The sequence below is a fragment of the Neofelis nebulosa genome, chromosome 8 (genome assembly GCF_028018385.1).
Source record: "Neofelis nebulosa isolate mNeoNeb1 chromosome 8, mNeoNeb1.pri, whole genome shotgun sequence".
Taxonomy (NCBI): Eukaryota; Metazoa; Chordata; class Mammalia; order Carnivora; family Felidae; genus Neofelis; species Neofelis nebulosa.
This window is the reverse complement of record NC_080789.1, coordinates 34,509,949-34,536,534: the sequence shown is the minus strand read 5'-3', so window position 1 is coordinate 34,536,534 and position 26,586 is coordinate 34,509,949. Positions and strand designations below refer to the sequence as shown.

The 26,586-nt window shown below is 33.0% G+C and overlaps 1 protein-coding gene across 5 annotated transcripts in view; it reads left to right on the top strand.

Annotated features, from left to right (window-relative positions):
* LRRIQ1 (leucine rich repeats and IQ motif containing 1) overlaps window positions 1-26,586 on the top strand; it is a 215,974-nt gene that overhangs the window by 108,530 nt on the left and 80,858 nt on the right. For 2 of the 5 annotated variants that reach the window (XM_058741880.1, XM_058741876.1), the window contains exons 19-24: window positions 2,950-3,039; window positions 3,703-3,824; window positions 4,346-4,441; window positions 4,688-4,770; window positions 7,512-7,538; window positions 12,714-12,815. In XM_058741880.1, the coding sequence (XP_058597863.1) occupies window positions 2,950-3,039; window positions 3,703-3,824; window positions 4,346-4,441; window positions 4,688-4,770; window positions 7,512-7,538; window positions 12,714-12,815 (520 nt within the window). The remainder of the gene's footprint in view (window positions 1-2,949; window positions 3,040-3,702; window positions 3,825-4,345; window positions 4,442-4,687; window positions 4,771-7,511; window positions 7,539-12,713; window positions 12,816-26,586) is intronic. The other 3 variants (XM_058741878.1, XM_058741881.1, XM_058741877.1) reach the window with 2 other exon arrangements.

Here is a 26,586-nt window from a genome sequence, read left to right as displayed (position 1 = left end):
TTTTTTCTGTTCCATCCGTGACTCCCATGGTACATGCGTTGGTACATTTGATAGTGTCTCACAAGTCCCTTAGGTTCTGTTCACTTTTCTTCAATCTTTTATTTTTTCTTCTATTCCTCAGACTTGATAATTTCCATTGTCCTGTCTTCACGTTCACTGATTCCTTTATCTACCTACTCAGAAATAGATCTCTCTAGTGAATCCCACTAGTGAATATTTTATTTTGGCTATTGTGCTTTTCAGCTCTAGCATTTCTTCTTGGTGTCTTTTTAGATTTTCTATCTCTTTATTGATATTTCCATTCTGTTTATATACCATTTTCTCTCCTTTTACTTCTTTGAGTATCTTTAAAACAATTATTTGTAAAGTCTTTGCCTAGTAGATCTCCCATGAGGTCTTTTTGTAGGGGTAGTTTTTGTTGATTTATTTATTTTTCCTTTGAATGGGCCATAAACTTTTCTGTTTCTTTGTAAGGCTTGTGATTTCTTTATTTAGAGTTGGACATTGAATCTAATAATTACAGTAATTCTAGAAATTAGATTCTCTTCCCCAAGGTTTGCTGGGGTTTTGTTTTTGCTTTTATTGTTTTTGTTTTTGTATTGATTATTATAGGGTATCTCTGTGCTGAGGGTCACCCTGAGTTACAAACTTAAGGTCTTCTCAGGTCTTTTCTGAGCCTGTGCCTTTCCCTGGACATGTATGTTGACTTTCTAATTTCCTACATATATACAGATGCTTTTTAATGTTCTAGGCTTAAGAAAAAAAAAGCATATCTTAGTCTTTAATGGCTCCCAAAAGATGAAATAAAGAAAAATGAAGGGGTTGGAGAGAATAGCAGTCCATGAAATCCCCTGGAGATCACTTAGCTGGTAGGGCAGGGGCTTGCAACAATAGAAGTGCAGCAAAGGATACCCACTTCTTTGCACCTCTGTGATCAGAAGTAATAATCAATGATCAGTGCATAGATACCGATACTTGGAGGTTACTGTCCTGATTGTCCACCCTGGCTCTACAAGCTGTGTGCAGGCTGCTCCTGGAACACATGAACAGCTGCCTGCCTCAGAGCCCCGGAGTAGAGAATAGCTGCTACTGTGCTAAAAGCTGATATTGAATAAAATTAACCACAATTTACCATCCAAGTCTTCCCCTGGAAGTTATAGCCTTCAATAGATGCCAGAATTCCAAAATAATTACATCAGATGGATTCTGCCAGTGCAATCATTTTCTAAGTTGGGAGACAGGTTCCCAGTTCTTCTTACTCCGCCATCTTCCCAGAATCTTCTGGGACTGCCTTTTATCATATCATCTCCACATTTTCACATGTTCTCTTCACTTTAGTAGTTTTCACCAGATTAAGAATTCGAATTTGATGCTAGCTGATATGCCATAGGCCTTGGTCTTTCCTGGGATGGAACTGGATTTTTCTTTATTTGTCATACACAAGGAAGAATTAAAAAATCTGAGCTCTAAGGGAGCCTGGGTGGCTCAGTCAGTTAAGTGTCCAACTTCAGCTCAGGTCATGATCTCACAGTTTGTGAGTTTGAGCCCTGAGTTGGGCTCTGTGCTGACAGCTCAGAGCCTGGAACCTGTTTCAGATTCTGTGTCTCCCTCTCGCTCTCTGCCCCGTCCCTGCTCACACTCTGTCTCTCTCTCTCTCTCTCTCTCTCTCTCTCTCTCATAAGTAATGAAATAAACATTAAAAATTTTTTTTTAAAAATCTGAACCCTGAATCCTGTTTGCATCATAAATAGCACTTTTTAAACAAGATACATATTCTTAAACCATATGTAACTGATATATAACTGTGATATATGTGTTAAAATGTTTGCCTGGAAAAAATTGGACAATGTACCTGTCAAACAACTGAGTAGAGGTTTCCTATTTATTCAAATAACATGAATTTAAATAGTTATTCTAAGTTCTATAAGTAAAAATATGTCATTGCACTGCTAGCCTATAGTCAGGGTTTCTTAGTTTTTCCTTCTCAGTGGTCTTTCAAGAGATGGTCAAGAAACACTGAAATTGTATAAATGGAAAATTGCATTTAGTTCTCCTCAGAATATAATCATTCTAGTTTTTAAATCCAAAATGTTTGAATATTTTACAACCTTTTAAAAAACAAGTTCATGAGCATCTGATCTTTTCTTGTAAAAATTCCCGAAACGTTATAGAACCACAGAAGTTTATTCTAAACCATATTAGATAATGCAAGCAAAAAAATTTTGGATAATTATATCCTAATTATATAACACTAGCATAATTAGTATACCATTGTGAAAATATAAAATAAATTTGATAATTACATAAATGGAATAAAGATAAGATAAAAAGTGAAGGGACTTAAATAGAATCATTTTAAAATTTAAATTTATATATTTTTTTTATCATTCACACACTTGAATTAAAGACTATAATGTTAGGATCCATGATTTTTATGTTGCCACAAAATTCATTTTCCATCTATTCAGAAAATTTGTGAAATATTTGAAAAAATTAAGGAAAATCTATCTTATAGACTGTGTACATGGAAAAAATGATAGTAATATTAAAATAACCATAAATTTTCAATACTGAGGTTTGGTTGAAAATATTAAAGTTTGCATTAAAAAGAGATCAAAGATTCTGTCCCCCAGTCACATCTAGAGTTGGCTCAGAGTCATAATTATCAAACAGTTAAATACACGGAACAGTCTGCACCTCTTTATTTTCTGTAACACTTGAGCAGTCACATTCTCACTTTATCCCACTTGGGGGTGAAAACTCTTCTATTTTTTACAATGTTTGCTTTAAATAGATGCATAACATCTCACAATAGCAAGTAGCACATTTTCCTATAAATAAAAATCCTGCTACGCTCTCTTAATATTTGTAGTATAAAAGACAATTTCAAAGATTCTTTGTAAAATTTATGCAAACTGAACTATGTACATTAATGTTTACTATTTGCAGGCTGCCTTAGATAAAGAATGGCTAGCTTTAGATTCCGCCCGCTTCCCTTCACAAACACTGCTTCTCCCGAACCAGCTGCACTGGCCAAAGGTAACATGTCATGGAAATCTCTTAATGCTCCATCTTTGTTCGTTTCTTAAGGTTATGCCGTGCTGCAGTGATTAATAATGCAATTTATTGACTTGAAAAACACAATTACTTTTAGAAGCCTCTGACTTCCTCCTCATCCCCAGATGTAATTTTTCATGTAGCTTTTCTTTCGTTTGCTTCTAATTTTTTTCTTTATTTTGGATTTCTTTCAACACTTTATTTCACAGTAGCAAAAAAAAAAAAATGATATACTTCAGCTGCATATTTGGCAGCAGACTAAAATCACTAGTTGACAGCACTTTAAAAATACAAAAATATGCATTAAGAGGGCAACAGCTGAAGATTCTCAGTCAGAGGTCAATGGACTGCAATATCTGTTATTTATTTGATAATCTTTGAAGTTTTTGTTTTTTGATATTTTTTAAGATCTTTGCTATTAATCACTCTGTATATGCAAACTGTACCAAAAAAACATATCCCTTACCACTACAATAAAGGACATTTACATGTGTATTACATAAATTTAATTTTATTATAATTTTCAGTTTTTGTATGTGTTTCCCTTGGGAGGCTACTGAATAATATGCATGTAAAGTAATATGATATAAGTGCTAGAATTTTTCCATTTATTTTATACTTAATATACATTATTTTTCTGATAAGTTCTGTGGAACCCTAAAATATGATGATACTTCACTGAATTTACCAAGCCATCCAGCTCAAGCGTGGCTATGTAATGAGAAAGAAAATTTGTTTTCATCAGAACACTCACAGTTTAATAGCAGGTAAGCTAAATTACTCTTTTAGAGGATCAACCCATAACGAGAATACTATACTTATTACAAAAGTGATAAAATGATGAAAATTAAGTACAAATTTATCTGCTTAGAAGATGGGAAAACATTCAGTGTTAAAATGTAATGATTTTTACGGAGTTTTCAGTAAAAAAAAAAAAAGTGTGAGGTAGCTTCATTAAAACAACTACAAAAGTGTCAGTGAAATAATGTCATTAACTGTTGTAAACAACTGAACTTTAAAATACTATGATATAGGTAGAGATAAGGATTAGAATAAAAATTCCAGGGCTGCATTTCTTTCGACAAAAGGATTGAAATATGCTTCAAGTAATTGAAATGTAAACATTTTAAATTAATGGCAGACTTTTATTACTTTTCAAGATAAAGTTTTTCTGTAACTTAAATATATTTTATTTCCAAGTTTGAAACAACATAAATAGCTTGTAGTTTTTTAAAACGTGCTGATATTCTTGTGTTGATTCAGTTACTGTAGTTTTTTCTATTGCCAGACCAGAACACAGAACTTTGTCCTGGACACCTGAATCAAAGATCAGCAGAAAGAGTTCGCTAAAATCTGAAAAAGAAGAAAAAATTTCGAAAGAATGGTATGTGGTATATTTTAAACTAAAATATTAAGAAATTGAGAGACTTTAAAATTTTTAGGATAGACATTTTTCAAGACTTTAAGAATTATTAGTTTTTAAGAAACTATACATCTGTTAAATTACAGGTTCTTAAAGGGAATCTAATTTATTTTAGTATGCTATAATTCAGATATGTGTGTTTGTATATCTATGTATATATAAATATGGTCTGAATATTTGTTTTTCCTTTATGCAATCTATTAATAGGGGCTTTAAGGACATTGCTACTGCTCAGCAAATGTTGAAGAGAGCACAGAAGATGAAATCAAAGAAATTAAGGAAAAAATTAGGTGGGTTGTGAATGCTCTTTGAATAATAATGTGTGTCTGATGTTGAAGATAAATTGTCTTAAAATATTCTTTACCAAATCGTATTTAATAACATTTAATAAGAACCAAAATGAAATGTGCAGTTATGAATACGTCTAAGGTAATAATTCTGAAAACTCAACCAAGGAAACTTAGAGAAAATTATGTTATTACGTGAAATGATTTGTTATACACTTAAGTGCTATTTTCACTTTCCCTCTGTTTCTTATCTACTTTCTCATTGATTATTCTATCTATTGTGCACTGAGAATTATGCTGTAATTTGTTTCTAAGTTGGTTCATTTTGACAAATGTTGATTCTAGAGTGTCTGCTTCATGTGGTTATTCCTTTGTTTTTAAATTGCTTGATTATTCAATAAGCTATTTCTATAAGTTTGTTTGTTCCATGAACATTAGCTCTGAAGGCTTCACAACTTGACATTTAGGAAAAGAAGTACAGTGTATATATTCACAATTATGTAGAACTTGGGAAATGTTCAGTGGCACCCTTTTTTTCTATCCCACTTGATTCTTCAAATCATTCTTTGGATACTTTTGATCATTTTAGTATCATTACCTAATATGTGGAGTAGTTTATAGGTGTCAGAGCAAGAAACAGCACATTATTATGACTTCATAATTAAAACTACTTAAATTATTAGCATATTGTATGTAACTTTGCATTTACTTATAATTTTATAAATATTTACTCATGGACTCATAGACTTGATATAAGTAATGTGACCTTTTTTTTAAAAAAAACTGGTTTTGAGTTTTTCTCATTCATTAGCTTCTTTTGTAGATTTTGAGAATTTTTGAGATTTTAATGGCAATGAAATGTTTTTGTAAAAGTACCATCAGTCCTGAGAAAAGCAAAGAATCTATATTTATCTTGTAGTTCTAGCTTATTTAAGTATACAAAGAAGCATTTAGAAGATTAATTTTTATCTTTATTAATTTTCCTATTTATTATTTAAAAATTATTTATTATTTCCTATTTATTATTTAAGTAATACTTAATGATGACTCCTTCTATTTATTATTTTAATCATTAATTCCCTGGTAGAATTCTAAGAAAAAAAAATATATATATATTTTCTTTTTTTAAATAATAAGGGGTGCCTGGGTAGCTCAGTCAGTTAAGTGGCCAACTTCTGCTCAGGTCATGGTCTCATGGTTTGTGAGTTCGAGCCTTGCATCGGACTCTGTGCTGACAACTCAGAACCTGGAGCCTATTTCAGATTCTGTATCTCCCTCTCTCTCTCCCCCTTCCTCACTCACACTCTCTCGCTTTCTCCTCTGTCTCTCTGAAAAATAAAGGTAAACATTAAACAATAATAATAATAGTAACCAAGATACTCTTAGTTTCCAAGGAATAGCTGATATTTCTTGGCACAGTACTTTATTGATAAATTTCTGATGATTTATTTTTATATTCCAAAATGTCAACTTTCCTTTTTTTGGTGCTTGTTATATTAGTGACATCGTTTATCTTTTTGAGATAGCTGTAGTACTTTTTTTGTGTGCTAACAGTTTGTAAAGTTTGAAAGATTGAAATTTTAAACATTTTTAAAGAAAATGTAGCAGTGCCTGAGTGACTCAGTTGGTTAATTAAGCATCTGACTTCAGCTCAGGTCATGATCTCTGGGTTCCTGAGTTTGAGCCCCACGTTAGGCTCTGTGCTGACAGCTCTGTGCTGACTTGCTTTGTGCCTCCCACAGTCTTGTTTTATAAACTCCTATTAAGTTCATCAGGACTCAGTGAACACAATACTACAAGGTGGTTCCCAAGGATTAGTAACTCCAAACTCTTAACAATAGTGAGACTTTGTTTCAGTCCTAGGGAAATGGAATCCAGTATAGTAAGTCAGGGTAGTTTGACAAACTTTTTTATTGCTTTGATGTATATATTTTTTTCATCTTCAGTAGTACCAACAAACATTCTTCAAATAGCTGTTTTGAGAATAATAAAAGTTTCTGAAATTCCTGGGGGAAGTTCAGATATTAGAAGTGGCATAAGTACTATTTCAGCCAATGTTCAACAAATAATTATTACTTATGTTCAAGGTCTATTTTTTAAAAGATATTCACAATGTTTGTAATAGTTTCTGATAGTGAAGCTAAGAAAAAATCTATCTTAGTAGAATCTATCTCTGGAAATGTATAGATCTTTCTTGCTCATTCTTATAACTAAGTGATTTTTGTTGTTAAAATCATTTTTAATAAATCAGCATAGTAAATAATATGTTTTAGCAAAAGTTTTAATAAGGAATATATGCTCATACAAAAAACCATTGTGTTAAAGGACAAAAATTAGACTTAATAATTATCAGGCAAAATCAAACATTTTTTATCTGTCACAAGGTGGCATGATAGAGTAACAAATGTAAAAGGACAACCAAACATACAAATTAACAACCTAATTTTAAATTTAACATTTTGCCAGTGGCCATTAAGTAGACCTGTTAGGTAAAGGTCTAAAATGGCAATTGTATAATTTTTATGGATATCATTACTCTAATTGCATGATTGTAAACCAAATTGCATTCTTACTACTGAGTTTGTACCCTTGTTAAGCTTTTGTTTTGCTTTTGTTTAATCAAAATATTATTAGATTAATGAAATACAAGTAATTTTTTTCTTTTAAATTTGAATTCCATAATGTACAACTTAATGATGACATTTAAATTCTCCTCATTCTTTTTCTCTACTGCCTCGTCACAGCAGATACTCAGAATAGAAATACTCAAGGTAAGATTAAGGATGAAATAATGAACAAGAAAATCAGTGGGATCTTCTCCAATTATAATACTTTAGTCTTTTACTAGATTAATAATGTAGCACTTATGTCATTTTGTATCTGTGAATGAATCGTATAAGATTGTACCTCTGGTTTTCTTCATACAGAAAAAGAACTTTCTAGTACATTTCCAGTTTACAATTCAATATGTAAAATCCTACTACCTTATTTAAATCTGCCTAAAATAATGGCCATAATTTTAAACTTTTACTAAGAAGTTAAAATGATGCTTTAGATACTTCAATTATATTAAACACTTAAAAATTAATAGTAATTTTCAAATATTCATGGATATATATATATATATATATATATATATTACATGGATAACATGCCAACTTGAAAATCATAAGCCACCAGAGGGCAACATTGTCCATAAAACTACGGGAGACTATCCATCTTTGTGGGGGTAGGGAGGGTGGTAGGTGAAACATCAGAGGATAGAAACTTTTAATGAAATGGAATCAATTATGTCCTCCAACCTAACAAAGCTGTAATCCTCAAGGAGTGGGGTATAAATGCACAGGTTATGGAAGCTTTAATTCAAATTTCTACCATGAAAAACCTTAGCACAAGTTGCTCACTAACATAATACTTCCCGTTTATATCTTATACGTGTATTTATTAGCCAAGGGATACGAGTCCACAATTTTTGTTTGAAGATGAGAGTGAAAATAGGGCAAAAGGCTGGGGGTCAATTATTCAAAGAAAGTTGCAGATAGGGGAGGAATACCACTGAGTTTGCTGATTAATAAAGAAGCAAGGGGCCAAGGAAACATACAGTGTAGGCAACCATCAGGGGAGAGTCAGTATTAATGACTTCTACTGGGATAAAAGAGGTCATCTGCTTTAAACAGAAAAAGCCAGAAGAGGAGGGGGAGAGGGAAGAGGAATTGATTGGAAGTCAGAGGATGAAATCTAAAATTGTGAAGAGTTATATTTACTTAGTTTGAGTTTGGGTTCTGATTATTGTTATTCCTAGTAAGTTACTGCTGTTTTTCTCATGATGGACATAAGCATGAACCAGTAATGACTAGTCTTATCTTTATGGAGTTTTTATTGGTTTGTCTTTTTGTATTTACTGTTGCCTCATGCACAGAAGTAATTTTAGAATTTGGTGATCTGTGTTGGAATTTAGCGAATACGCAGGGAAGGTTAGGGTGTATAACTACCGTGGAAAGCATGATGTGCAAGATGTGAGTTGCTGGTTTACTGAAAACATAAGAGTCAATAACCTAAAAGTAATGAGCTTGACTGGTAGCAAGATTGAGAGGAACAGGGTCAGGGAAGAGAGTAAGTGCTTTGTTTTGATGTGGAACACTTCTCAGAGAGGATAAGTTCTGAGTATAGGGATTTGGGTGGAGAGCCCTTAAAAAGTTTAAAGGCTAAGAATATAAGGACAAAAACACAATGTGGTCTTTCAATATTTATCATATTTATGCATATCACATTTCGAATTTCATTGAGTGAAGAAAGAGTAGGATGAAGCAAAAAAAGTTAATTTAGTTCTAAAGGTAGGGCTACACTAGGGATAAGAATCATCTTGCAGCAGTTTGTAACACCTAGCACAGTGTCAAGTACATAGTAAGCACTCAATAAATACTTGTTCATTTTATTTCAGTGATGAAAATAGCTTGAGACTGTATTGGTAACATGTATTTGTAGTCAAGAATCAAGCCAGGTAGAAAATAAGTTAGACGAACTTTTTAATGTGACTTGAGCAGTCATGGGCTACCACAAAGAGATCAGGTTGCAAAATGATAAGGTAAACAATGAATGTGAAGGATCAAAAGGGACTAGAATAGATAGAACTGTGACAAAATTAAGTTTATTGATAATTTGTTTTGTTTACTTCAGTGATTTCTAAAAATAATTTATAAGAATTTTGGTCATGTGGTGCCTGGATTAAGCGTCGGACTCTTGATTTTGGCTCAGGTCCTGATCTCACAGTTTGTGGGATCATGCCTGGCGTCAGGCTCTGTGCTGAGCATGCTTGGGATTCCCTCTCTCTTTCTCTGTCCCTCTCCTGCTCGTGTGCTCTCTCTCTCTCTCTCTCTCTCTCTCAAAATAAATAAAATAGAAACATTTTTTGATCAAACATTAACTTCGTTGCGCTAGCAAAACAATAATAAAATCCATTTGAATAGTAAGATCCTTGAGGTGAAGACACTCCTTGTTCCCCACCTAATGTCATACCTGGCATATGGTAGATATTCAATTAACAACTATTAACTGAATCAGCAGTAAATGAGATAAAAGTTACTAAATACCTTTGTGTGTATGTGTATGACTGGGTATGTATATTATAGTCATTTAAATATATGTTTCTATTTGGGAAGGCAAATTTAAATTAGTAAGTAAATGATGAAATAGTCATCAGACTTAAAACATATTTTACAGCACAGCTGTACTTTGCACATACAAAAAATGGGTAATAACCAGGTTTTTATGTATGAAGTTAACAAGAATAAGATCAACCAGTGAGCTAAGATTAGGACTGTAGAAACTGAAAAGAGATTATATAGGAGATGAAATAATTTTAAGGTTATTCTAATGCCTAAATAAAGTTATGTTACTTAAATGAGATAATGAAGTGTTGAGTATGGAACCACATACATAATAGAAACTCAACTTACTTATAGGTTTCTTTAAGTATTTTATAAAGATATATTTAAAATCTATTTCCCAGACATTGGGCAAGCCATACTGGGTGACAAAAGATTTTTAAAACAGCAACATAGACTTGCCATTGATGACCTCAGAGGGTAGATTTAAATGTACAAAATTGATTTTATGATGCAAGAAAAAGGTTTCACAAGCTGAACTCTTTACAATAAGTTTGTACCCTAGCTTATTTTTTGAGGGTATTTTTTGAGGGTAAGAGTAGTGTCTTATTTCACAGTGGTATTTCCAGGGGCTATCAAAATCAAGTGATTTTTTTCCCCCATCTAGAATACTGTTTCTTGCTTCTGTATTATCCCTTTGAAATTTGAATTAATGTAAGTTTTAAATAAATTAAAGGTTGCAATCAGAATGTTTTAAAATGAAAGGATATTGAAAATATAACACTGTTTATGTGCCCTTGTAGAGTAAAATTTTTTTTTGAGTAAATTGAGCTAGACAACTTTTCTAGATATTTTTGTATGTATTCTTTAATCTTGATAATAATATGAGGAAAGTGCTATTTTTTTCTCTGTTTTACATATTAAGAAATCAAGTCATGGAGAGAATATTTGCCCAAAGGAGTACCAAAGTATTTATAAAAGATCTACAGCTATTATTCTGTGTGCTATATAAATAAAATGGGTAAAATGAAGCCAATTATGGACCATCAATTAATATCATCTTATTCTATGGAGGATTTAAGATCTTTTCTGAGAATAGAATTGCCAAGTTGGAAATATTATTCTTATTTATGTTGTGGTTATATGTTTACTAGCCAGCATTTGTTGAGCACTGACACTTTGCAGACATGAGTCTTGATGCTTTACATACATTATTTCATTAGTTCTCGCAGTAGTATTTCAAAGTTAATATTATTTCTCTTGCGTAGAGAAGTGAAGGAGAGAGGGCAATTTGCCCAGAGTCACACAACTAGTAAAAATTAGGTCTCAGGTCTAATCCAGTTCTGTCGAATTGTAATGTCTTTGCTCAGGACGCGCATAGATGAAATGGAATAGCAAGAACAGAACATGTAGAAAGATCAGTAGGTTATAAGGTATCATACAGAACATAAGCCCATGGTAATCTGTCTTCCCTGACTGACTAATGCTCCTTTTGACATGTCAGCATTGTTTTTCATAAATGACTTAGACAATATGTAATATATGTTTTATTAAATACATAGACACCATTTTTAAAAAATATGTTATTCTTATTTCTAATTTATGTTGAATTTGTATAGACACACCCAACTCTTACAATACCTTAGGTCACATATAATTATGAGACATGCCCAAATATTGACTAGTATTTTCCCTAATCTTGAGAAATATAATCTCTGTGAACCATGGAAATCATGCTTATTAGTAAGGGTAATTATTGCTAAAAGACTAATGGAAATCTTCAGTTTCCACATGCTTGAAAAATAACTCTACAACTACTATTCTGTTTTTCTAATAATATTCTAAAAATATGCTATCTTAGCATTTAATTGAAGTATGTAGTTTGAGCTTTACACTATTTAAAATCTTATTTTTCTATTTAGCATATTCAATGTTACTGCATTAGATATTAATTAAAGATTTTAAGTTATCCTTTTGCAAGATGATGTAAGATATTAAGAAATGTATGCTGCCCTTAAATGTGGTTTTATGTTAACCTACTTGAAATGCATAAATTTCCATTCTTTATTCTACTCCATTACTTACACCACTATTTTCTTTTCTCACAGTTCTTCAATAAGCAAAAAGTACAACTGCACCAAATCTCCAATTTACATTCCATAGAATCATTCATTACCAGTAAATTATAGGGCCCTATATTTACAATCATCCCATTTATTTTGTAAAATTAATAGATTTAGAGTGCTCTTGGCTATAAAATGTATATAGAATTTCCATACATTCTTTGTTATGTAAATATAATACATTAGGACAAAAGCAAAACCGTTATTTTATCCATAAAATTAATGAAATGATCTTTGTCTCTCCTATCAGTTGTCTTGCTTACATCTCCTTTCTCACAGCTCCTCATATGTAGAGGAGAGAATAGTAGGGTATATGGCCTTTCCTGTAATAATAGCTTTCACCTATTATGAATTTATAGAAATTTTACTTTATTCCAGCAGAAATCAGGAATTTAAGAAAGGAACTAAAATAAACAGTAAAACAATTCCCAAAATAAAAAGATGATGCCATTACTAGAAAGTGTTTATGTGATTTTTTCACATTATTAGCATTTCTGTGCTCTGCATTAATTATTGGCTATGTACTTAATCAGAAAACCAAGAATATGTGAATGGTTAGTTACTATTTCATATTATGAAACTTTGACATAATTACCAATATCACAGTGATTTATAGAGTGGGTATTATTTTTTAATACTATCATAAAAAAATATAGCCACTTCAGAGATAGAATGAGCCAGAGCTGAACTTTTGTCTTATCTTGCTCTTTTTGTCTAGATCCCACTGTTTGCCTAGAATTATTCAAAAACAATGAAAATAAAGTTTCTGTTACAAAATCACCAAAGAAGGCACAGCCCAGAAGAGATGATTACTTTGAAGGTATGGTTTAATCATAGACACATAGGTAAAAAAGGTAAAGATGGAGTATGGAATTGTTGAATCACCGTGTCATACACCTGAAACTAATATAGTACGTTAAGTAACTAGAATTAAAAGAAAAAGTTAAAAAAATAAATAAATAAAAGAATTTGTAGAAAAAAGATAAAGATGGAAAATTGTATCTCAAATAAAAATTTTAGGGGTGCCTGGGTGGTTCAGTTGATTTAACATCTGATTCTTGATTTTGGCTCAGGTCATGATTTCATGGTTTGTAGGATCAAGCCCCACTGCACTGATAGCAAGGAGCCTGCGTGGGATTCTCTTTTTCTCCCTCTCTCTCTGCCCTGATAGTGCGGAACCTGATGCAGGGCTCAAACTCACGAACAGTGATATTATGACCTGACCCAAAACCAAGAGTCAGATGCTTAACCAACTGAGCCTCCCAGGCACCCCAATAAAATAAAAGTTTAATTCTCGGTAGTCCTAAAGTACATATATGAAATATTATATATAAGGTATAATTAAATAAAAGTCAAAATATGTCTCTTGGAGCTAAAATACTAATTTAGTGCATCAATTCATTAGCATAGTAGTTTAGTATTTGTATCAGTGCTTACATAAATTTAAATTTCTTATATTTTTATGTGAAATCTTATAAAGCTATTTCATCAGTGTTACTAATTTTATTCAAATTTTACACTGACTGATATTAGCCAATATCAGTGGAAGTGAACCCATGTGGAAATGATATTCTAATATATTTACTTTACTGCCAATATACACAAATTGCATTAAATGTTATAAATTAAACTATGGAATTTTAAATATTTTACTATATTTGAAGCTTGCCCAACTGACTTTTGGGGTAAAGGATTTATACATCTAAATGGCAGATTATATTTCTGATTTCAGCATTTGGAAGAATTATGGACTTACATTATTGAACAGAAATATTTAAATATGTCAGAGAAGCCAACATGACTTACAATAAGTTTGCCATTGCTTTCTCTTTAATATTACAATATTCATAATTTTATCTATACTTTTGGATTATAATTTCTAATAGGAAAAATACATTTGAATGGAAGTAAACCACTTAGAATTTTTAATACTCTTCTATACATTTTAAATAAGTCTTAAAATTTATACATTATTGGAGCACCTGGGTGGCTCAGTCGGTTGTGTCCATTTTTAGCTCAGGTCATGATCTTGTGGTTTGTGAGTTCAAGCCTCACGTCAGGCTCTGTGCTGACAGCTCGGAACCTAGAGCCAGCTTCAAATTCTGTGTCTCCTTCTTTCTCTGCTCCTCCCCCACTTGTGCTGTCTGACTCCCTCTCTCAAAAGTAATTATTAAAAAATTATGTATTATTATAGCATATTGAAAATAGATATTTTTATTTACAGAAGAAAAATTTGATAAACCCCAAATGTATACTTTTCTTTAGATGCCTATTAAGTATGTAGCAGTGGAAGACATGGGGTCTAGAATTTTCTTTAGTAGTAAATATATACATAAGAAGATAGATAAAATAAGTATAGAAATTATTGAATTTTTTGGATCAGTAGATGATGGTATATGTAGGCTTGCTCTACCATTCAATTATTTTTTAATATTAGAAATTTTCCTTAGAAAAACATTTTTAAAAATTCATGACCATTGAAGATGTCAAAAACCAATATTTCAAAAAATACTTATCAATTAGTATTTTAACAAAATTAAAATATGTTTTCAATATAAAATAGGGCTTGGGTTTTAATTAGTTAATTTCCTTATTACAGTCTTAATTTCACCATTTCACTGTGAAAGAAAGAGATGAAATTCTGCTAAAATCAATAACAATACCACAGCTATTATCTGTTAAATAGAAGCATTGTTACTTTAGAAAGGCAATGCCTAGTGAAAAAGATAGTTGGGGCATTTTTGCCCTTTAAATTAGCATACATCTCACAATCAAAAGAGAAATCTATCCCAGCCTGTTCTATAGGTCGCATTATCTTGTTCTGTGAAGTGTGAAGGTATGCTACCAGCTAGAATAGTGTGTATAAAGATACCATATATATGTGTATTAATATAAAATATGCTAGGAATAGTTCAAATACTGACAGAAATAAAGTGGACTATAGAACATAGAACATTTCTACCTATGCTTCATGATATGAAGTTATATGTTTTTGTTTACTTTCATCCATATGAAATGCATTTAATTTACTTTTTTTTTTCTTTTTGCAACCTCAAATATATTTGTCATTTCATTAATTTCACTGAATGGTCATTATGTATTATGTGGGTACCAGATAATCTAGTGACTGACAGTTACTTTCAGCGTTGGTGTTCTTTTTTTGTTTTTTTGTTTTTGAAGGAATAGGCTTGGCAAAAACAGCTGTACATGGAAGAACTTTTTTTACCTAGTATGTTTATTTCTACCTTCTTTTAAGAGGAAAAGAGTGAGGCAAAGGTAATTTGATCATTGCTGGCCAGGTTGAATCCCAGGGTGACTTTACCTGTCTCTCTGGCATCACATGCTTCCTGGACTCACATTATTTCCTGACTTGCCATAAGTAAGGGCCAGTCGGTTTCCCCCTGAGTAGCCTGACTCACCCCAGCTTCCCAGTAGAGGGCACATTTTAAAATCAGGCCTTTTGAGATACAATTTCTATAATATAAAATGCACCAGATTTAAGAGTACAATTCAATGAATTTCAATATATTCACAATAACACAACTATCATCACAATCTCATTTTAGAACATTGGAAGGACTTTTCCCTTAAAAATTTCAAATTAAATTAATAGTTGGGCATCTTACCCCCCAAAAGTGCGGGAGATCAGAATTAAATCTCAGTGTAGGTTTAGATTGAATGTTCTATCTGAAACATTCTCTCAGCACAATGGCATCGCAGCACTGTCTTATAATTCCCTTGGTTTTGTTGAGATTAGATGATAGTATTATTTGATGATTTCTCCCTATAATTCCCATTTATAATAACACTGTGTGATTTTTTTAATGTTAAGTTTAAAAAATATTTTCTTCTCCACTTTGCAATATTATCTGTGGGGTATTTCCATGATTTCTCTTATCAATTATACTAAAATTATTTAGTTATTATTGCTTCTTTTTTCTGAATGTCACTAATAGGACAGAGAGGGTGGTACATATCCTCTATTAGGCAAAAAATACACTTAAATTTGAGGAATATTTGATGAAATATCAAATAATATTAAGTGATATAAGGTAAAGAATTATTCCCTTTTAATAGACCATGTTTTACAAAGTATCCTTCTATTTTGCGATAACATGAAATATTGACAATTTTTGACTAGCTGCCAGATTTAGAGCTGTAACCTTATGAAGGCTGAGGAACTTTTGACCACACCTGGTCCCAGGGTAACCTCATACATGTGCAGTATGTTAGGTATCAATCAGTTATTCCTGTGAGACAAAGCTAAGAGTCTGAAGACTTTACAGATTCAACATTGGTTTATTTGATTGACTTGTTTATTTATTTATAATTTATTTAATGTTGGATTACTGTTTTCCTTTACCCTAGGTCACCCATAATCTTTACTTAGGCTTCAATATCTGATCTTGCCTTAGACTTTGAAACACTTTCTTGATTGTTACCTCAGAGATCTCCTACCAAGTTTCCTTTTTTATGGTAAAATGCTCAGTGTAGCATCCTGACATCACTCTTCCATAACTATCACTGGTATAAAAAGAAGCCTAGCTTAATAAATGTAAGTCTAGATTCCAGAGTTAGTCTAACACTAACTGCCTGAATGGAACTGAATCTTGATTCCACCATTTATGGGCTGTGTGGCCTTGAGGACATTATTTAACTTCCCTGTTTAGACTTATTTTTCACATGTAAAATTGGATACTAATAGTACCTAGTTGTTGGGGATTACATGAGATCCTCCTTGTAAAATGCTTGAAATACACAGTATACATATATAGTTAAGTCCTCAAAACTTGTAACCATTTGCAATAGTCATTTTAAAAGTACAGCTTTATTCTTTTTTCCTCTTGCTTGCAATTGGTAGTATTTATTGTATTTCTTGCGAGGTAGGTACTGTGCCAAGAGTTTTACTTAAATTCTCTGATTCAATCTTCAAAAACTCTGAAGAATGTATTATAACTGGCAACATTTTACGGATGAGGGAACTGGTTTTGAGAGTTTGATAGGTGATTTGCCCAAGATCATACAGAGAGTAAGTGACTGAGCAGAAATGGAGATAATTTCTTTATTAAAACAATGCTAGCAAAAATCAAACAAAATGCAGACACTGAAGAGCAAAGGTTCTTGGATAATGCTGAAATGTATATACAACCTTAGAATCAAAATATTTAAGAAAGAAAATAAAGACTAATGATTAAGTTAGGCAAAACTCTGGGAAACTAATAGCCAATTTCGTTCTTTCTCATAGCTTGCATTAATATAAATTAAGAAACAGTTTAGTACCAACATGGTGATAAATGTCTAATTTGTGCCATGTAATTAACTCCTACCTCATCTAATATTGTTATTAATATTATCATGATTATCTAACATTATTAGGGACCGTATCTGTTAGACTCTAAAAGTGACCATATTTTTAATCACCTATTTTAATTTTCAGTTAGATGAGAACATCTCCACACAGCCCAAAAGTAAACACTCTACTTTTGCTTCATTTTTTCTTATTATTATTTATTCACAAATTAAGTGACATTCTTGCCCTAATCTGCTCAAATTTTAAAATTTGCTACTTCTAAACCAATGCCAAATTCAGACTTTTGGCTTTAGCCAAGGAAGGAAGCTAGACAAGCCAGGAAAACAATTGGATCTGGCCCAACAACCTTCTCAGAGAGGCAAGTTTTGTCTTCGTTCCTCCATTCCCTGGGACATTTTACTTGATTTTAATGTCAGGTTTTCTTAATTCCCAGTCTGATGCTGTCATCACTAGCATGCTTTCTATTTCTCCTCTTATAAAACTGAAGATTTACACACACCATATGTCCTTTTACATCATAGATGTTCAAATATTTTTGTACTAAATTTTTGAGCATTGAAGACATTAAAAGACCTTCAACTTCTATAATTTTTACTTCAGAGCATTTCTAGCCAAACCATCTTCCTTTGTGGTATTTTTTATTGTATGATTACAAGCATTTTCTCTTCTAGCTTTCTTCCTTTTAATACCAGCTTAAGGCACAGAGTCACATTATGTAGATTGTTTTAAAGTACGTCTTGTATTTCTGTAGTTGTGTAGAGTACTTGCTATTAATGCCAATGTGATTAGGTATTAAGAGCTGGGAGAATAATTGCAAGCAACCAAAGAATACCTGATGTCACACTGTAAAGAAGAGATGTTTGCAATCTTATTTCTACTGAGCAAGACTCAATATTAGTCAAAATAAAGAAGGATCTGAATATTCATAAAATGTGCTCTGTCCATCAGTATCTCAGTTTGCAACAATGGCTCTACTTCAAATTACTATTTTCTTACTAAATGTTAAGCTACATGTATCTCCTTGGTATTCCCAGCCTTTAGGATAACACCTAATGCATAATGGATGCTTCATAAACTTTTTTAGTGAAGAAAAACACAAAAGACCATACCCTTAAATAACTTCAAATGTAGATGGAGCTACATGATGCTTGCATAACATCTTTGAATATGCTGTTTCCTTTGATGAACTGGACTCACTGTCCTATGCGTTGAAGGAAATCTCTTCACTTGGCTAATTCTTGTCACCTCAGGCATTAATCCCTTAAGAAAAATTTTCAATTCTAGCTTACAACACCACTTACTGTGTTCCCACAATAACCAGAATAAACTTTTATCTACCATATGATATAATTAATATAATATAATATAATATATAATTATGATATGATATGATATGATAATAGTCTCTTTACTCTTGCTTGTTGCTCACTACTTGTACAGGCATTGTTCTATGTGCTTTACTATAACATAATGAAATCCTTACCACAGCATTTTGAAACAGGAAACAAAACTTCATTCATATTAGAAAAGTAAAAGTTTGCCTGTACCTACAAAGAATTAAAAATCAACTAGCAAAATCTTGTCTAACTTTTGTATGAATGTTTTTATTTTTCAACCTGACTAATAGAAAAGGATCTGGGGAAAGAGTCAATAGAAATTGGAAAGTAAGTGGGAAGCTCAACTTTAAAGAATATTGAAGGTCAGGTGCTGTATTTTAACCTCCTTTATAGAATTTAATATGATGCATTTTATATGACTTAAGTATTTAAAATCTTCCCATGATCTCTCATTGCTCTTAGAACAAAAGCTATCGTTCATATCATGGCCCACCTGACTGTAAATGTCAGAACCCTTTCCAGTTCCTCAAATATGATAAGAAATTTTTTACTTTGAGGCTTTTATACTTTATTGTTTTGCCTGGAAACTCTGCCCTCCACACTTCGCACAATGACCCTCTCATTGTTCAGTTTGTGTCTCCAGTCCCATGAGAGGGCTTTCTCTTACAACACTACCTTGGTAAATTTTTCCTCTCTACCTACTAACTCTCTCACCCAACACCTGCCCCATTCATTACATTTATCTGCTATTGTCCTATTTAATCTAAATTGTTAAAATTTAACTTAAATGTTGTGTTTCCACTAATAGAATGTAAGCTCTACCAAGGGAGAACCATGTTGGGAAGATCTTATTTAGCTATATCCTCAGCACTTAGAATAGAGCCAGATATATAGTTGGCACTCAATAATATTTGAATAAGAAGGAAAAATATGTGTAAGCGACATAATTAAAACTCCCTAAATATATTTTGAACAGTATCATGGTATTTTTTAATATAAGGTTCAGAATCAATTTAACTTTCTTTTTTTTTTTTTTTTTTTTTTTTTTAAATTTTTTTTTTTTCAACGTTTTTTATTTATTTTTGGGACAGAGAGAGACAGAGCATGAACGGGGGAGGGGCAGAGAGAGAGGGAGACACAGAATTGGAAACAGGCTCCAGGCTCCGAGCCATCAGCCCAGAGCCCGTCGCGGGGCTCGAACTCACGGACCGCGAGATCGTGACCTGGCTGAAGTCGGACGCTTAACCGACTGCGCCACCCAGGCGCCCCTCAATTTAACTTTCTACAGAAAAAAAATCTGATTAGGAATTCAGTCCAGTAGAGCATGAAGCAAACTGTAAATTTTTAAAAAAATTATCTATGGAGGGGCACCTGGGTGGCTTAGTCGGTTAAGCGTCTGACTTCAGCTCAGGTCATGATCTCGATCTAGTGGTTCGTGAGTTTGAGGGTTGCCTTGGGCTTTGTGCTGACAGCCCAGAGCCTGGAACCTGCTTTGGATTCTGTGTTGCCTTCTCTCTGCCCCTCCCCCTCTCATGCTTTGTCTCTCTCTGTCTCAAAAATGAATAAACATTTTAAAAAAATTTAAAAAAATATCTGTGGATAAGGGGGATTCAGGAAATGGTAATCCCAAGTTAGAAAACAGCTGATTAAACTCTTCCTTAACCACATTAGTTATAAAGAGTTTGTATTTTCTACTTTCCCCCAAATTCAGCCAAAATAGAATATTTATTATATATTTTATAGTGTGTATATATACCTTATGTACAGATGATTTACATATACATATATACTTTATATGTATTTTTTGTGTGTATATGTATATATGGTGTGTATATGATTTAAAAATGGGAAAGGATTTCAGAGCTCTTAAGGTTTTTTGAAATAAACCATGTTATGTAGACTATGAGATGTTAGTTTATTTTCCATTAAAAAATACAAGAGGACTTCTACTTCTGGTAAGAGAAGACTATGTAATTCAAACCAACCCTCCTGCAGAGAACAACTTTAAAAGCTAGAAAAGTTATTTTTAAGAATGTAATTGAAGTCATTAGAGAACTAACAAGTAAGCAAAGAATTATGAGTCAAGAAGAAAATACAAAAATGTGAGAAGCTAAGCAAAGCATTTGATAATGTCACCAGTCTAGGTGCATTGCAAATAGACTTTCTAGTAGCCTTTTGCCAGAAACAAACATAAAACATCTCCAGAAATAGATAACATCCCAAACTTCAAATTATCTCTGCATTTTTTCCTATGCAGTGTTTGGCACACACACACACACACACACACACACACACACAGGCATAGAAAGAGATGAGACAACATTGAACACCAGGAGAAACAATGGATACACATAGAGCCAACAAGATTTCAGATAATGGAGATTTTTAAAGAAATATACATAATAACTTTAGGGATATAGAAGAAATTGAGGATTTCAACAGATACTGAACTTATAAAAAAAATATCCAAAAGAAAAGTATAACTTAAAAAACTGAAATTAAGAACTCAATGGATAGATTTAACTACAGGTTAATCAAAGCTGAGGAGAGATGGGAAAATAGGTCTGAAAGAAATATCTAGGGGCGCCTGAGTGGCTCAGTCATTTGAGCGTCCGACTTCAGCTCAGGTCATGATCTCATGGCTTGTGGGTTCAATCCCCGCATCAGGCTCTGTGCTGACTGACAGCTCAGAGCCTGAAGCCTGCTTCAGATTCTGGTCTCCCTCTCTCTCTCAGCCCCTACCCATCTTGTGCTCTCTTGCTGTCTCTCTCTGTCTCAAAAATAATAAACATTTTTAAAAAAATCTAAATTGAAGCATGAAATGAAAGAGAATCAAAAATACAGGAAAGAGATCAGACATGCAAGATACAGCAAAAATGTCTCACACACATGTAATTACAGTCCAAGAAGTGGTGAGAGAGAGTGTCATAAAAGTAATGTTTGAAAAGTTAATGGTTGAGAATTTACTAAAAGTGAGGAAAACTTCAAGTTGTAGATTTAAGAAACTCCATGAACCATAAAACATAAAACATATACATTCAAAGAAAACTACACTGCAGCATATCATAGTAAAATTGCTAAAAAAGAGAGAGAGAAAGAAAAAAAAAGAAAAAAAGAGAGAACTTTTTTTTAAAGAGCCAGAGGAAAAGAAAAGTTTGTTATCTTCAAAGGACCAGTAATAATAAATAATGAAGCTGGCTTCTGAATAGAAATGATGAAATCCAGAAGACAATTGTTATATATTATGCCACCCCCAAATTCACAGGTTGAAAGACCTAACCCTCTCATTATATTTGGAGATAAAGCTTTTAAGGAGACAATTAAGGTTAAATGAGGTCGGGTAAGTGGGTCTCTAATCTAAGAGGACTGGTATACTTATCCAAAAAGAAAGAGACATCAGGAGTATATGCTCACAGAGAAAAGACCATGTGAGGACACAGTGAGAAGGTGGCCATCTATAAGCCAAGGAAAGAGGCGTCTGAGGAACTAAACTTTTAGCACTTCCATCTTAGACCTGTAGCCTCCAGAACTATAAGAAAATAAATTTCTGTCCTTAAAGCATCCAGTCTGTGGTATTTTGTTATGGCAGCCCAAGCTGACTAATGCACAATGTAATGATATCTTCAAAGTACTAAAAGAAAATAAGTTCCAGTATGAAAGTCTATACCCAGCAAAACTTTCATCTTGAAAAATGAAAAACAAGGCACTCATGCCATCCAGTTCCCCATCTGCTGCTTCTCTGTACAGTCACGAGGAATAAGGAGGAGAACACCTGAATTCCTGAGCTAACCTTCACAAAGAAAATGGGGAAAGATAGTGGGTTCTGAGATAAGAAGTCCATGGCAACCTTTTTTTTTTCTCCTTATCTTTGTTGTCCCTTGCTCCTTGAAAACAAAATCTCTCTGCCCATCTGTATTAGATGCCCACCTATTGCTATATAGGAAAATTTCTGTCCTTTGAGATAGCCAATAATCCTGTCAAGGTTTCAGAGAATTATTACAATACCTTAGAAAGTTCATCATAGAGAGCATTAGTCTTCTATCTAAAGAAGGCTACATAAGATAACAAAGTACCAACTGTTTTGCACTGAGAAGTCAGGTTTGAATCTCATGTAGATACACTAGCTGTGGACTCATGCCTTTGTTTTCTCATCTGTAACTGAGAACACCAGTCTTTACTTCTCATGATATTTTAAAAATTAAATGTCAATCTAAGACTTCCTAGCTAAAGATGATTGATCTGGAAACCCTCACTAAAACTTCAGGGAAGATATTTTTTAAGACACATATTAACAAATATAGGAAATGGGCAACAGTAATATAATTTTATAGACCAGAAAACATACATATGTGACTAACAGTGAGAAAGCAAAAGCTTAAACTATCAATGAAATATGAGAACTATTTCAAACTCATAATTTCAGGATGATGGTATTAGGCCCAGTGGAAGTAATGTGAAGAGATCTGGATTACCTGTGCAAAATTTTTGAACTTAATTTTTTTTAATAGGATAAAACAGAATCTGTGACTTAGGAAATCCTTGCTTGACACCTCGCTAAAACTAAGAAGAGTAGATGTAGGTATATGTTAAATGCTAAATTCCCAACCCCTTCCCCTGTTCAGCTCCCAGAATTCTGATAATCATGTTTTTTGGTCCAGATGGGCATAACAAAATACCATAGACTAGGTGGCTTAAAACCCAGACATTTATTTCTCACAGTTCCAGAGGCTGGGAAGGTCAAAATCAAAATACCAGCTAACATAGTTCCTAGTGAGAGCTCTCTTTCTGGCTTATGCATGGCCACTTTCTTACTATCTATGCACATGGCTTCCCCTTGGTTCATGCATGTGGAGAGAAGAGATCTCTCCATTCCTCTTCTTACAGGGCCACTAATTCCATCATGAGGGCCCCATCCTCATTACCTAATCTAACCCTAATTCCAAATGCCATCACATTGAGAGTTAAGATTTCAACACAGGAATGTTGGGGAAACATAAGCATTAATTCCATAGCACCATGCCTTTAGCCTCCAGGAAAGAGATGATAAGAGTGTTTCTGGATATTCTTATCAGTCCAAGAGGAAACATTTAAATATTGACATCAGGTATTTCCAATACAGGACGCTGGTAAGTCGTCTTAAGGTGAAGCTCTCAGAAAAGGCCTCATTCACTGGTGCAGAGTTTCCTATCAACCTTACAGACCCCCTGCTCTAAAATATAAGCACACAAAGGAGGATCTGAAGCAAATTTAAACATGAAATATAGAGAAAAAAAAACTAACAAAAGTAATAATCAATTTAAATAAACACTGTACCAGGTGAACAGACACTACCAGGTGAAAAGATTCTTCAAATATACAATGAATATTGTCATTGATACAAAATTGCATCCATGAAATAAGAATGAGATGCTATAATAAGAAAGAGAGGTCAGAAAACCAAAAATATCATTCTGAAAACAAAAAATTGGTATCAGAAATGAAAACTTGGCAAAAGATTAGAAGATAGTGTTAGAAGATAGTGTTAAAGAAATTTCCCAGAAATTGGAACAAAATTACAAAGTGATATGAAATATGAGAGGAAACATAGAAAAGAGACTTATTCCAGGAGGTCCAACCCTTGATAAATAATAGGAGATCCAAAAAGAGAGAAAATTCAATAACAAATAGATTGAAATAAATGATCAGAAAAAAAAGCATTCCAAAAAACCCCCAAATTAAAAGATACCAGTTTCTAGATCAAGAGAACCCATTGAATGTCAGGAAAATGAATGTAAATAAACCCATCTTTATGGCATATCTTCAAAAAATGTCATAAATCTAGGGACAAATGTAAGAGCCTGAAAGTCCTCCAGAAAGAAAAACAGGTCACATGCAATGCATCAGTTATCTAAAAGCATTGGATTCCCAGCATTAATCCCAGAATCCAGAAGATAATTCAACATTCTTGGAAAAAGTTATTTCCAACCTAGAATTCTGTAAACATAGAAACTATTAATAAAATTTAAAACTGTAAAACATGCCAAATCTTAGGTTATCTCCCTTGCAACTTGCTCAGCAAGTACTGGAGGAACTACTCAAAAATAAAGAAGTCAACCATGGAAAAGGCATACATGAGATCTCGCAAGGAAAGAGACAAAGGAATATTTATGGTGATGGTGAGGAGAGATCCAAGGTTGCATGGGCTTAGAGATTAAATACTTCACAATGACAGAAAACATCATGAGCAATTTCTCTGAGGAGAAAAACAATATTCCTGATTGTTGTATGTGCTCAAACATAAAGGAGGTATATTCTGTAAGAAAAGAGTTTTGGGGTGACCTGTGGATATGTGTATAAAATACTAACACATGAACATATAGTAGATGAAGCCTTTTACTAGAGAATTTGGAAACTAATGAACTAACATACATAGAAAGCTAGCCTAATGTAAAAAATGAGATAACTAAATGTGAGAAAATAAAAAAGTTGTACAAGGCATGAAATGTTATCTGCAACTGCTGTGCTGGTTTTTCTCAGAGCAGCTGTGTATTTTGAGTTCAAATGAACACTTAAATTGATGAAACACAATAGGAAGCATACAACACTAAATTTACTCAGCTTTAAGGAAGGACAAAGGAGAGCAAACCACAAAGCATGCTTAGTATAGAGAGGACATTGTGATACCTGGGCAGAGCATCTGGTGTGTTTGGTCCTTCTTCACTTAGGAAACACGGGGGCGTGAGAGATGAGGCTGTAAGTGTGTGGACAACTTCAGTTAAAGGAAGCCATCAGCTCTGGGGATCCCAGGAGCTTTTTATAATCATTTAGTCATGTAGTCTTCTCAACTAGTAACCCAGTCTACTTAGGGGTATATATCTAGCTCCCATTCTCTGGTTCAGTTGCATTTCATTCATCCTGCTTGCTTATTGCTTAAGATTCAATCTCAACAATGAAGTAAAAGCACTTAGTCTGATACAGCTGAATTCTCATTGATCTTACATGTGGTATAGATTAAATTCTAACAGTTTTTTGACCCGAGGATCAAATCCTCATACCTTCCTGCAGCTGGAGGAAAACCATAGAACAAGCTATTAACCCTTCTTTTTCAGTACCTTATATGGCTGAGTGGTAAACAATACTTACATGTCATAAAAAGATAAACACTGAGTCATGGTGTAACCAAAAATTATGGTCTTTTTTAGGAACTGGGAAGAAGAGGTATATATGTGTATGGTAGAGATGTTGTAAAAGGGCTAAATCTTTATACTGTGAAGTCAATAGGTAATATAGATATATAAAAATAGGACATCAAGATACATTCAGACCAGTAGTAGAAGAAATGACTAATGGATGAATATGGTTGCCTTTAAGAGTATAAATTGGGGATAGGGAGGGGCAGAGCTGAGGATAACCATTTTCCATTCATAAAGACATGCCATCTATAACCTTGATGCTTTTTTTAAGTGATTACATGAGATATTTTTTAAATCATCCATTAAAGGGTCTGGGTTTTAATGAACAGATAATAAATGAAAACATATTAAGGTAAAACAAGAATTTTATAACAAGCAAAGCAGAATTCTTCTTCAATAGACCAAATCTAAGATAAATACTAACTGGTATCCTTGAGACAAAAGGAAAAAGATTCCAGATGAGATCTTGGCGATACAAGAAGTTATAAAGAACAAAGAAGGATGGATATGTAGGTAAATCCCAATGAACTTAGACCAGGAGATCTAATAATGATAGTAATTTCTGGTGAATTTTACATATTTATAGATGGGTAACAACATTTTTGCATTGTTTTCCATAACTCCGCATCACATCATTTACCTAGTTTTTTCTTTAATGAGTCTTAAATTCATCTGATTCTATTTTTGCTTTCTCCACCCCAACAGAAACACATACACTAGGAATTATATAGAACTGAATTTGGATCCCAGCCCAAACCTATGTAATTTTGG